Raw genomic sequence first — 14,272 nt, forward strand, 5'->3', positions numbered from 1 at the left:
CTACTATAGGATTAAACATTTCAGATCATCCAGGTCTAAAATGGGCTAGGACAAAACAAAATTCCCTTTTTGCAGAATTGCCCATGGATAAGTGTTCTGTCACCTAGTTCAATGTGCCACAGTAAGGATTATTTTGAAATCTGGACACGAGCCATAACACCACAGGAAGTTTTGTATCTGTTCAAGCACAGCAACGGTGAAGCATTTTTCCCACAGTTTTATTGTCTAGGTGTGTGTGTTTACTTTTACGAGGTGAATGAGATGCAGTTCCAGTTGGACTAGTCATCTTAAGACACCCAGTGTGTGAATGTGGAATATCAGACTCTCCAGTAGCTTTCTAGCATGTTCAATGAGCCAGGGATCTATTCAGTGGCCAACTATGTGATTATGGAGTACATAAAATCAAATAAATCTGGAAGGGAGATAAAAGTAAAGTTCAACCGTTAGCGTTACTCTGTTTTCACTTACTGTGGAGTAGATAAGGATAACGCTGTAGAAGTCAGTGGACTTATATTGCTGTAAAGATCAACATGAGAGAATACAAAAACAAACAGCTCAGGGTTTATTGGGAAATAAAAGGGATGACACAATTATTTGCCAGAGTTCTTCCTATAAATAGTAAGAAAGGTACAGTTTATGGTAAAGTATCTGATCAATCAGCAAGAGGGCTATTTTATTGCTACTTATCAGATCCGTGTGTAGATTTAAGACATCTGTTCTCTTAATATAAGGAAATGATTGCTTGCCTACATCACAAACTTTTAGATTACAGAAATTTCAAAAGCAGAATAAAAGCTGCAAACAAGCACTATTTAGAAAGACTGGAGTGTCTATCACAACCTACTATGACATGGCAGCTTCTTCCAAAACACGTAGCTAATAGTTCCACCATATGTCTACTGATCTGATAATGGATCAAACTTACAATTCGATTTTACAATGAGTAATCTGCTGCTGAGCTCCTGAACAACAAGTTGAAAAGTAAGTGGTTAAACCTAAGTTGAAAAATAAGTGGTTAAACAATGATGAGAAATGAGCACAAAAGTACAAGATTTTTTCCAAATACTTCAGAATTCATGTACTTAATGGGAAACCATGTACATTTCCAACAATGGGGAACAACAGATTTGAAGCTTGAATCACGTGTCATCTCCTGTCTTACAGTATTTCAAAACCCCTCAAAAATGTTAAAATAGTATTTCAGATCCAGTTTTATTTATGCTGTAGCTCCTTATTTATGATGTTTTCTTGAGACCTGAGTGATCTGAGTAATGTAAAAAGAATTAGATGGAACAGCTACTAACAGTTATGAAACACCCAAAGACTTAACTTCTAAAATATTACTTTTAACAATCTAGAAAGTATGTTTGCAGTACTCTCCCTTCCAAACTGATCACTATTATCACATTATTATCACTGATCATTATTATCTCTTCTAGTCATGCCACCAAGCTGTCTCTGCAAGAGTTCCTACACTCCTATAGGGTACCAAAATGGTCCAGTGGAACCATGTGAAGGCAGAACAGTAATAGTGAAAAACTGTTTTGTTTCTATTTCATCACTATGAAGTACCTCAACTCAAGAGCTTTATCTCATTGCAGACAGCAGGGCTGGTCCCAATGAATGAAGGAACATTTATCTGCAATTTGGGGGAAAAAAAAGAGTAGTGACAAAAAAGTTCAGCAGCCTTATACTGTATTAATTATATGTGCCTACTGTTTCCATACTCACACAAAACACAAAAATATGCCTAGGCTGCTCTGTTGTACAGTAAAATGATGAGCCATGGAAACTGTTCTGATCAAGAGGATGGGGGAAACCCCCTTCATACGTCTGTGCGCAAGCCCCAGCAACCAGGTTACAAACCCTCAGGCACAGACAGACTTAAGCATAGCCTTAAAGGCAAAGCCACTTCTGGCACAACTGTACACCCCAATGATCCTCTTTATATCTAAACCAGCAGAAACTTCTTTCAGAAAGGCAGGAACAGCATTTGTTTCAATGCAGGCTCTCTCAGGTCTCTCACACACCCTTGCTTTTCCGGACTGTTCTGTGCCTGCTGTCACATTGAACTATGGCACCTGCCAGGGCCTGGGTTGTCCCATCAGTTTTCCTCTGGCAGCTCTCTATGGAAACCCCAAGTAACGGGCCAGAGGAGGAGAAGGCTGAGACACCTGGTGACCTCAACGAAATAGCAGCGTGCCCAGAAGGCCAATGGCATCCCGGCCCGTGTCAGAAATAGCGCAGCCAGCAGGATCCTGTACTCGGCACTGGTGACGCTCTGAGGTTTGGGCCCCTCAGTTCAGGAAGGATGTGGAGGTGCTGGAGCGTGTCCAGAGAAGGGCAGCAAAGCTGTTAAAAGGGTCTGGAGCACAAGTCCCAATGAGGAGCTGAGGGGGTGGGGGCGTTTTGCCTGGAGGAGGCTCAGATGAATAAGGCTGTGCCCTCTACAACCACCAAAAAGGAGGCTGGAGCCAAGTCAACCTTTTCTCCCAAGCAACAAGTTACAGGCCAAAAAGAAGTGGCCTCAGGTTGCTCCAGAGGAGGCTTAGGTTGGACATTAGGAAGAGTTTCTTCACAGAAAGGATAATTAAACATTGGAATGGACTGCCCAGGGAGGTGGTAGTCACCCTCCCTGGAGGTGTTTAAGGAAAGACTGGATGTGGCAGCCAGTGCCATGGTCTAGTTGACACGGTGGTGTTTGGTCAAAGGTAGGACTCGACGATCTCAGCGGTCCTTTCCAACCCAGCTAATCCCGTGATGCTGTGGCTGCGTCACCCCCGCCACCGGAACCCGCCGGCGGCCACCCGGGGGGAGCGTTCAGACCCTCACGCTGCCGCTGTCTCGCGAGAGCAGCGCGGAAGCCTCGCGAGAGCTGCGCGCACCCCGCCTCCCTGGGCACTCGCTGCAGTTTTTCTTTTTTTCCCGCCGCCGGCGCGCGGAGCCGCCGGGAGCCAACCAGGTAACGGCTCGCGCTCCGCTCGCCCTCCGCCCCCGCTCCGCCCCCGCCACAGCCGCGCCGGGCCCGGGTCCCGCCGGGCGCTTCTCGGGCGCTGCCCCGCCCGCCCCGGGGAGCCCCCTTCTCTCCGTCTGGGAGGCTCCCGGCGTGTAGGACATGCCATACCGCTCCTCTGGCGTCCCGGCTGCGGGGTGTGACCCAAGCTGGCGGGAAGCTCCCAGGTGTTGGTCATGGCAGGATTTCCCAGAGCATCCCGGCGTGTCTTTCGAGTGAGTTTTCTGTGCGGTGTTCGTGCAAGAGGGAAAGGAAAACAAAGTTCACCGCCGAGAAGTAAAGGAAAGTTGAGTTTGTAGGAGCAGCCGGTGGTTTTTGGTGGGGATGGAGGCGCCGGGTGCTGCCCAGAATCCCGGAGGGGCGGTGTGTCCCCGGCGGAAGGAATCAACACCGATAAGCAGCCTCGGCGCGTTTGTCGGTGCTGATGGATTCCTGGAGGCAATCACTGATGAAGCCGTGGAAAGCTTTACGGTGCCGGAGGGAGTTGGTTTGTGGAAGAAGATGGAAATGGACGCTTTTAGGTGGTTCTGTGAAAGCGGCAGTCGGCGGGATAGCAGCAAAGCAGGGCATCCGGGAGAGGGGCTGGCGCTGTGCTTCCACCCTCAGCCCCAAGCAGCTTCCAGTGATGTCCCTGCCCCGCGAGTGTCCGTACATCCAGCTCTGGAGTTGTTTTCCCCTAAGGACTGGAAAGCACTTTCTTAGGGCTGGAGACTAAGCCGTCACTTTTACATCTGTGCGGCTGCCCCGGCCTGTCAAGGGCTCGGCTTGAACACTTCTTGCGGGCCCTGTGTTTTAAGGGAGGTTGAACACCTGTAGGAAGCAATGTATCATTTTGGGATCTTGAAGCAGCTGAAGCTTGGGAAAATGCCTTGCTCTTTTTTTCTCTATTTGTATTCGGTTGGTGTGCTAATAATTTGCAGGAACTTTGTGCATTTTTTTTTTTCCTTGCAGTCATCTTGGGGGGAAAAAAACCCCAAAACAAACACTACAAACACCATTTACTGTCTAGAGTCAGCTGACTTTTCCGCGGAAATGAGTCATCTGACGTACTTAAATCTGAAACAGTAAGTGGAAGCAGGCGTGTGCTTGATAGAGAAAAGGCTTGATGGTGAAACATCTGTTGAAGGTAAAAAGCAGAAGTTTAAAGCCATTCCTAATCAGTCACATGATCCTAGGCAATTGGTTCCACAAAGTGTTGTAAGATGGCTTAATGTGGCTGCATACAAAGTGGAGCATTTCAGCTGCAAAGATGCAAGCAAATTACTGTTCAACTTCTGTAGGCATTGTTAATTTCAAAGGATAATTTTATTTTCTCTTAAGGATTTCTCTGAAGATAACATTTGCACACTTGAAGGCATATCCTGAAATAGGCATTGAATTTGCTATGGACAGAGAAAGTTAATGCAAATGTGGAGCTGCTGGCTGCATTAGTGTAACATTTTAAGTATCCTTATACTATAGAAAACATACAGTTCAAGTGTTTCTGTTGAGAATAATGTTTTGTTTCATTATTTTTATTCCATTGTAAAGGCAGCTGGGCTGAAAAAAAAGTGGCTTAAAACAGTGCTCATAGAGATGAGACAGGAGAGTGGAACCAAAGCCTCCAGGCCCTACACTTGGTTACTGACCACTGGACTGAACATTTGATGGTGATGAATCTGGAGGACCAGTAGCCACGTTCAGATACTCTGTGTTGTTTGAAGGCTCTCAAGATAGGAAATGCAGCTTCTTGACTATTCATGGGCCTTGTATCATCTGAACTACAACTTACACCTCAAAAACTTGAGACCAAATTGTTCCTTCCATTTGGCAGTATAGGCATAGTGATTTGCTTGCTCAAGTTGCTAATTTAGGAATAGTATACAAAATACCTAGGGTTTTTTTTTGTTTTTGTTTTTGTTTTTTTTTTTTTTTTTTTTTTTTTCTTACTGCATTTTATATTACAAGGTCATAGAGATAGCTTTGTCTACCTGGTAATGACAATCCCTGTTCAAAAGTGTTTGTTTAAAATCGACTGCATAAAAATGGGGAAAACTTAAATTGTCCAGTTTCACACAGAGGGAACTGAAGGACAGAGATTACAGTAGTATTTCAATATTGGACACCCAGAGCCAGCAGAATTGAATCTTACCTTGGCTCAGATCTGAGTACCATGCTTCCCCTATAGTTTGCCTGAGGGCATCATCTCGGTAAGGAAGCCTTCAAAACAAGTGAGAATTATGGGTAAGATGATCCTAAATTTTGTAGGCAGTCAAGCTTCTAAGACAGAGCTATCTCACTTGGATAGTTCTTCTCAAGTATTTATGTTTTGAAGATTCGTGTGTTTTTGTGATTACGCTCCTTTTTTTTTTTTTTTTTTTTTTTTGTCAGGGAATGGGAGTAATTTTAATACAGAATTATGGAGACTTCAAGGGGATGTGAGCTTTTCTTTGCAAAAGGGTGTCATTTGAATTCAAGTTTATGTAAAGGATGTATATAGAGAAATCCATCTCTGATAAAACTTTTGACAAATGCTTTTGCTGGCAGCCAGATTTTGGTACTATGGCATCCTTTTGGAAAACAGGATTTGGTATAACTGTATCTTTAGGTAGGAAAAAAAATAAAGACTCCAAAGTATTTTAATCTAATTTTAAGTTGATAGCTTTTGAAGGGGAGGAGAATTCTGTTAGTTTGTAATTATTTAGCATTTTCCAAGCTTTTAGGGTGACTGTCAGTATGAAAGTATATAAATATATTTTGTCAAGAAGAATAGACAGTAAACTTTGCATTTAATCCATGGCTACAAGTTATGCTCTGATAAATTTAAATGTGTTATCATTCTGTTGTTACAGACTTACGCCTCTCTTCAGAAACAGTTTCATAACTATGTAATTTAAAATACAAAGTTTGAGAGTGAACCAGTTTTGCAAGTCAAAGAAGCTGAGAGCAGAAAAAAGCAAGATGAATGCATCTGGAGGAAGCTGTGGGAGCCCTAGTTCTGCAGAACCTGCAGGAGACTTCTTCAAAGAACTGTGGTCCAAACTGAAAGAATGTCATGATAAAGAAGTGCAAGGTAAATCATTGAAGGTTGGATTTGTTAGGTTAAAGTTGGTATTTGTCATTTACCGCAGGAAAACTTTGAACCAAAATACTCTGCGTGAAACTAAATAGATTTTTAATGTTTTCAGTTCTGCAGAAAGTTGGACCCAATGATTACAAATGGTCCTTAGAGTTTGACCACCTAAGCTTGATTTAACAGGAGTAAACTACCAACATGTATAAATGATTTGCTAGGTCAGTGAAAAAAAAGTAACACAATGTTCTGTGGAGTCTCTGCTTGCCTACAAAATATTTGTGTGTTACTTTACCTTTAATGGATTATGATGCAAATTTCCAAACCATGTTATTCAATGGATTCTTTTCTTTCACTTTTGGCTTTAGTTGCTTCAGAGACATGAAAATTATTTGCATTGTTTATTTCCCCTAACTTGTGCAGAATCACTGCAGATTAATGTCACTGAAGTGAAAACTATTTCTTCAGATTTTAGTGTTCTAAATTTCTTCAGCAAAATTTATTATGTTTTTATAATATGATTTCTCTTACATTATGTGACTTGTAATAAGAATTTTACTACAGATTGGCTGTTAATGTCTGTTCATTCCTCAGTAATTCGGAAAATATGAATGGTTGCACCATATGTATTGTTACTGTAATACTGTGTTACAAAGAGTATTCATAAGGGGTTTTGCTAAAAATATGAAATAAGTTAACATTTTTTTCTGCGAAAGTCACATGATCCATTTTTTTGGATGGAATTAAACAGTATTTTACTGTTCTAACTGGACTGTACTTCTGGACTGTATCTTCTAACAAGTTTATCCTTATGTATGAAATAGTACTTATATTAGACTGGAGTGAAAGTGGGTGAGTTTTTGTGATTTAAGAGCTTTAGCCACGCAAGTGAATCTTAACCCAGACCATTTCAGTGGCCTTGGTTGTTTCTACTAGCCTCAAAACAGTTTCAGGTCTGTCCATTTTGGCCGAGTTATCCCATCACTTCTTGGTTTCAAAACCTGTTAGAGATTGTTTTATAATTAATAGATGTTACATGCCTCCTACAGAAAGTCTTGATTCAACAATTTCCAGCACTGGGCCGTGACACTTTGTTGTTGATTATTAAAAGAAAAAAACCAGATGAAACAAACAACCAAAAAGCATATACCAATATGGCAACTGGAAAGAAGACTATAGCAGACAGTAGCATTTCTTTACATTAACATATGAACTACAATTTTATATTGTGTTCCAAAACACACAGAAAATTAACTTTTTTTAATATTTATTTTTTTTAATTGTTGATGATTCTTTTTGGAGTGGGTGTGATGTCAACCACAGATAAATGCGGAAGTACCGACAGAATAGGATCTGGCAATCTATGGCATGTCTGAACAACAAAAACTTAACAAACAAAAAGCTCTGATGTAGAGACTTATGTTGAGTGACCCTTTCTCTAGTTTCTTGGGGTGTGCAGCACGTGATTTTCAAGTTTGGGTTTTCTTTATGCAAGCAAGATACTCTTTAGAATGCATGCAGGGTGTGGCCAGGTAATTTTGCCACCAGGCAGTCTTTTTCATGCCTAGCCCTTTGTCAGTATGTCCCACACCGTGTTAGGCAAAATTAGGTCTTCCATGATAACATCAAAGGCATGCCTGAAGGATAGTTAATTTTTTCAGGAGGTGGGGATCCTCTTATAGAAAATGGTACTGGAAGATATTTTAGAAACATCAAACACAGACTTGCCTAGACTTTACTTGTTTCTGAAGTCTATAAATAAGAATTAAAATTGACTCATGACTTTCCAATCTGAATGTCAGCAAAAATTATTTTAAAGGTGGTGGAAGGTGGATTAAGGGAAAGTTAGTAGTTGTTGGAAAAGCTTTTTGCCTGTACAATGTACTAAACACTGAAATGGTGGAATTTTTTTAATTTAAAATCCATGAAAAGTGGAATTTATGACACATGAACTTAATGTAGTCAGACGTTGTATATACAAGTTATACTTATAGAATGTAGACTGAAGAATACTTCAAGCTCATGCAGTTTTGAAAGGGATTTTACTGAGTTTTGATATTACTTTATTATTGTAAAGGATGTGTTTTTCCACCGTGATGTAAAGAAATCCAGCTTCTTCTTCTTTTAAACTGATCACTTCCAAAAAAATTCAAATTTTAGCCTTCTTCACCCAAATTAGCTATTATTTAACTTAAATTCATTTTGAGACAATGGACAGGACACCTACATCCCATAGATGTTTGGTATGGTCAGTGTCAGTTGACTTTTCATGGAGAAGCACTCAACAGCTCAGAATAATGGTCATTAAAACTACTGGCTTTTATGAATGTGTGGGATTCTTGCATAGTGCCTAGAAGATTCAAAGGAATTTAATAATGCTTTTTATAAACCGATTTATTTCTACAGGTAGTAATTCTTACCTCTTGCTTGTAGTAATTATATAGTCTTGCTGCATGTGGATCTTCTCAAGATGGTTTCTGAGGATTAATTTAAATCTAAAACTCTGTACTGAAAATGCAGCATAGAAATGTGAGCAGTGTTTTATGTACAAGAAACAGCCTAATTTTTTAAATTACTGCTTACCTCTGAAAAGCAGAGGGTATCAGTAGAGAAAAAACTGTACTCATAGAAGGAGAGAAACTTATGAATAAAGCAAACTCATTGATGGATTGCTGTAGGAAAGGAAATGGCTGGAAGTTCCTCAAAAGTAAATAATTGTAGAAAACGGAGCTGGAAGGGGTTTTCGAAGGTCATCTAGTCCATCTCTGTACCCTTGAGGTAGGATTATGTCTGCGTCATTGCTAACAGTAGCTTGTCCAACTTGTTTCAAGAACTCTTCAGTGATAAAGATTCTACAGTCTTCCCAGGCACTGTCAATTTTAAGGAAATGCATTTAATACATTTGAAAATTCATCAGAACAGGAGTTATCATAGCCATTTATTGAAATATTATAGCTATGTAGTCTAATCAAATAGCAAGTTTCATAAAATAGTGTTTAATTCATCTGCCTAATGGTAGTTTAAAGAAAGTCTCTGTTGCTTTAATAGGTGTAGAGTGTCATTTACTAATGCACTTACAAGCTTTAGGTAATGCACATTTATATGGTCCACAGCTTGTCTATTCCATAAAAATATTGTGCAAAAGATAAAATTGAATTGGGAAGGGGCATAGTGTAGTTCTACAGTTTCATGTGCTCCCTATGTTAAATAAGGAAACTTGAAAAAGCAAAGCTCCTTAAATGAGCCTGCTTAAAAACTCTCAGTGCTCTGGAAAAGCAAAAGGAAGAGACTGCAGAAGATGTAGTACTTCAAGGCTCTTGGATAAATGTGACAGGCTGGTTTCCTGCCTTCTCAGTGCAGTCATTTGAACTAAGAAAAAATGCAACCTTTAAGTAACTAGTTTAGTTCCTTCTGAATTCAGGTGAGAGGGGGAGATAGTGTTACCTGGAGCACAGTACTGGGCCTTTTGAGCCCTGCCTCTTCAATTGGTTGCTCAGGTTGCCAAAGTTACAATCCTAAATACTTGCTGAACAGAGTACCTGTTCATACAGGAGGTGCATTGTTGTGCGGCTTCATTCCTTCCGATGGGCGTGGAGCAGCTTTAAAGCAAGCTTTATAGGGGTTCTAATTGCAGATGCCTAATTGACTTGATGAATAGCAACTACTTAAAAAAATAAACCCTCTTTCTGTGCTGATCTGCATTATAGAACATAAAGTCTCACAGGTGCTGAACGCTTGGAGATAAAAGAAATCTTGCTATACTTCCTAAGATTTTTTTTAAGTAGTCTGTCTGCATTTTTAACTCATTGTCTCACTGCCATCTTGTAACAAGTATGGGTTCACTGAGTCTGTGGCTGGCTTGACATTTTAAGTGGCTTGAAGAGTGAACCTTCTCAAGCAATTAATTTTTCCCTTAGAGCTGTTCCTAGTTGAGTGTAGTAGAGGAGAAAAAATAGTCTGTTACCTGCCTTAACCTACATTTTCTATAGTAAGATACAGTATCAGCTGTGTATTTAGGCTTAAATTCAAAGCAGTCTGAAGTTTTCTTACTAGTGTTCTGGTTTTATAAGTTTATCCTGCTAATCCTAAATTCATAATACTTCTGCAAGAGAGCTTACAAGACACCTGATGTTCAACCTGAAGCTGGTAGCAACTTTTCATAGTTAGAAGAAAATTACCATGCTAGGAAATGTTATGTAATTTTCTGATGTGATATGAAAATTTCTCTTGGATTTCTGCTTAAGAAACCATTCTATCTGATTGTTTATTTGGAATAGGAATGGCCAGCTTGTGTGTTTGGTAATATCACATAAATTTCCATAGCACTGTGTCCTGCTTGTTAAACTGCTTTGTGCATAAATATCTTCTTGTCTCTGTGCACATACAAATGCACCCAAGACCTTGCAAGCAGATTGGCTGGACAGTGTTCTGTCCCTTGGGCTGTCTGCTGGCCACTCCTGCTGAGAACATTTGTGTTTGCAAACCTTTTTACTTCTGCTCAGAATATATAGTTAGGAGTGTGGAACTCTTTGTGGGAGAAGGGCCACAGATGAAATATTCCTCAGTTCACCTTCAGGTATTCCAAGGAAGCTCTGACTGAGCACATCTCCTAAGAAGGATGTTGTCCTTCTTTGCTTTAAAGCCTTGAATCACATATTTTTAATGTTTCCTTTCTGCACTGTAAAGAATTTCTCAGTTCAGTGATTGGATGCTTCATTATGAGTGTAGTATTACGAATTTATGTGCACACAGAACATATTTTATGCTACTTATGTGGGCATAGTCAATGAAAATAAATTGACAGTGCTGGCTATTCATGTGTGGTTACTTCACAAAGGTATTTGTTTACTTGTGTAAGTGAAAATCTGTGTGTTTGTTTAAGAAGTTCGTATTTCCTGGAGATCACAATGACTGTATTTGTTTCCAAGATCCTGTAGAACACACTCAAAAATTCCAGAAGGAACCTTTTTCTCTCCAGATTAATGACATTTTTTGTCTCTTTTTGCAGATGACAGTCGCAAAGATGGAGTTAATTTATTGTCTTACTCATTTTTTTAAATCAGAATTCTGCACCGTGTAATGTCTTCTTTCTACTTTTCAGGCTTACAGCTGAAAATATCTAAGTTGAAAAAGGAAAGATGCTTGTAAGTACTCATCCTTAATGATCTGATTTATTAAAGGAGAATCAGAGTCCCATTAATGAGCTGCAATTCTTGTAAGATCAATTAAGGTTTCATAGATTCTTCCTTTAAATGTGTAAAAAACTCTGCTTACTTTAATAATTCAGCTGAAGACATCTGAAGATGTATGGAGCTCTTTACAGGGTGTGTTATTTCTTAAGTATAATTTATAAATTAAGTAGTTGCTCATTTTTTACTCTGAAATGATGAAATTATCTCTTGCTTTTGATATTTGCCTCATGTGTCATAAGTTGTTTCCATGTTCTGGAATCTTCAATTGATCAGGCAGTTTTCTAGATGAGAAATATTATCAGTGCTGTGACTGAACAAATACCAGATAGGTTAATCATTGTTGGAATCTTTCTACAACTGCCACATTGTAGATACAGTCCTGTTACATAGGAGGTCTTGTTCTCCTTGCTGCATCTGAATACCTGGGGTTTAGTATTTCAAACTTGGTAATCAGATGACAATAAGCACCTTATTTTGTATCCCACTCCAGCATTGGAGCTAATGACTTGTAAACCCTAGGTCAGAGACTGGCCATTATGCAGTGCCTTCATAGCCAAAAAAGTCAGTCACATTTATCAGGTGCACTAGAATTTTAAGGGGAAAAATTCCCAACCAGCAGCAGCCTAGTTCCTTCTGTTGTTTTACTGTCTTCATGGGGCATTTTACAGGGTTTAGGTGAGAGGCATGTAGTATTGGTGTACATTAATGTCTTATTTATTTATTGCAAATGACTTAATGCTATAGAATGACTTAGAATTAACTAGAAACAATTTTAAAATTTGCTCTTTTAAGTCTCCTGTGAGTGGCATAAACAGAAAGAATGTGGGAATTTTTTGCAGTTTTAGTGTTTTTTGGAGGTTTTCTTTAATGTCCTAAACATTGGGAAAATATAGCTTGCTTTTGTCTGACTTCAAATTTTGCCGTGGCCTGGCTGCACTTGGTTAGTGAACTGAGGTAACAGAATTTTAATTATTTTGTCCCTCCCAAGTAAAAGTACAAGCCTTAAATGGTTCCTCATGCTTTTTGCATGTAACTGTGTTATGGGTTGAATACGCAGTTGGAATGGCCTATGTGATAGTACAGAAAAATAAAGCATCTGTACTTAAATTTAAGGATTAATAAAATAGGCTTGTGATTGTACACCATTGTAGAAGCTTCCAGCTGTCTTATTCACTTTATGACCCATGATTGCTGGTTTATTGTACTACCATAGTGCCAACAATATGAAAATGTGGTTGGCTAAACATATGTTAAAGGGATAGTGCCAATTTAAAAGTATGTTTGTGTAAAAGAACTGTATCAACAAGTTACTAAATATGTTTTCATTTCCTGATGTGTGTGTGTGTGTGCTTAACAGTTTTTCCTGAGCCAATTTCATGACTTCCACAAATAATCCATCTCAGGCACACTGAAAACAAACAAACTGCTTTCATGGATATATATACAAAGGATTCCATGGTATAAAAAGAAGAGCTGGGAATTTCTCAGAAGTTAGTCATGGTCATGTTACACAGATTCAGACACTTTGCTTTTGCTGAACGTGAATTTTCCTGTAGAAAATAATTGTGTGCTTGTCACCCATACCTTGTTTGCATCTTGAAAAGATGATGTGATCTGATAATAAAACTGAAAGGGAGCTAAAATTGGGAAGTTAATGTTAATTCCTTAGCTCTTTTAAGGAGAAAATATTTGTTAATTTATTAGTTGTGGTTTTAGAGAAGGTGTTTTCCACAGAATCATCTGCTTCTGAGGCTTTTGGAAAGAGACTTCTCTTGTCATTATTCATATTATGTGAATACATGCTCTATAGAGAATTTCTTCTTGAGGAAGTAAACCTCTAATGGATCTAAAGACGTTTCAGAGATTTCCAAACCTAATGTGGTTTGCTACGCCGCAGAATTTATTCACTGATAAGACAAGACCAAAATGACCTGATTGTGAAAGCTCCCATTAGATTCCCAACAGCTCCACAGCACAGTAAAGTGCAAGAGAAGTATTTGAGTTTGTTCTTTGAAATTGTTGCTTGAACATTGCTAGCTTTTGTGTCTTGACATCAATTCTAGTTTTTACCTGAACAAAAATCAGATCACCCGTATTATGAATTACAAACTAGCTGCATCTTTCCTCTGTCATTTGTCAATTATTATTAATCAGGAACACTAGCTTTGTTTATTTTCAACTTAATATTTGTGCTACTGATAATCACATTTCCCAAGGATATGAATGAAACATGCCAGAGAAAATTCTCTAGTGAAAAATTAATTGCTGCAGTTTAAAGCCAGAACTCATTTTTCCTCTTTTTGTTTTCAGGGATGCAGAGAGGCTTGAAGAGTTCTATACCAAGAACCAACAGCTCAGAGAACAGCAAAAAGCACTTCATGACACTATCAAGGTTTTAGAAGACAGGTGAAGTAGTATCTTCTCACTTTTGAGTTTGCTGTAGTTTACTCTTACAGAGTAGTTCTGGATACTTTGCCAGTTGAGTTTATTGTGTTTTGATGTGCGATTATTGATTTATTTTTTTGTTTTAGTAAGACAGTCCTTTTCTAGTGCAGTCCAAATAGTGTTATAGAGAAAGGTGTAGAACTTGCATTTTTCTGACTGAAGAACAATCAGTAAATATATAACATATATATTGATTTATCTCATCTATATCACTAAACATAAAATCTATAATGTATATCAATAAATAACAATTTCTGTTATATTGTTATTGTTCAAAGTGCTTATCTTGTTTAGTTGAGTTAAGATCAACAAAAGTTAGAATAGAGCAGCTTGGGAGGCAAACAGACATTTTCAGGTTCATTCTTTTGTATCCATCTTTGTATAGTTAAATTTTGTATTGATTAAGATGTAATACAAGTACAAAACCCAAAGGCTATAATATGTTGTGAAACTAATGAAATAACTCACTAGGAAATGTTTCAGATTTGAGGGTGTCTTTTTTACCAATTGCCTGTTTTACCTAAATTTGATCACAGGTTCCATCTGTTATCTCCTTTTGTCTTAGGTGTT

General features: G+C 38.8%; 1 protein-coding gene across 2 annotated transcripts in view; it reads left to right on the forward strand.

Moving 5' to 3' along the window:
* Positions 1 to 3,059: 3,059 nt before the first annotated feature.
* The window catches only part of RBBP8 (RB binding protein 8, endonuclease), a 35,440-nt gene continuing 24,227 nt past the window's right edge, over positions 3,060 to 14,272 (forward strand). The window contains exons 1-4 of one of the 2 annotated variants that reach the window (XM_066329828.1): positions 3,060 to 3,228; positions 5,845 to 6,065; positions 11,167 to 11,209; positions 13,568 to 13,663. In XM_066329828.1, the coding sequence (XP_066185925.1) occupies positions 5,954 to 6,065; positions 11,167 to 11,209; positions 13,568 to 13,663 (251 nt within the window). In that variant the 5' untranslated portion in view covers positions 3,060 to 3,228; positions 5,845 to 5,953. Of the gene's footprint in view, positions 3,229 to 5,228; positions 6,066 to 11,166; positions 11,210 to 13,567; positions 13,664 to 14,272 lie in introns of those variants that run through there. The other variant, XM_066329837.1, reaches the window with a different exon arrangement.

The sequence above is a fragment of the Sylvia atricapilla genome, chromosome 1 (genome assembly GCF_009819655.1).
Source record: "Sylvia atricapilla isolate bSylAtr1 chromosome 1, bSylAtr1.pri, whole genome shotgun sequence".
In the NCBI taxonomy this organism is placed as follows: Eukaryota; Metazoa; Chordata; class Aves; order Passeriformes; family Sylviidae; genus Sylvia; species Sylvia atricapilla.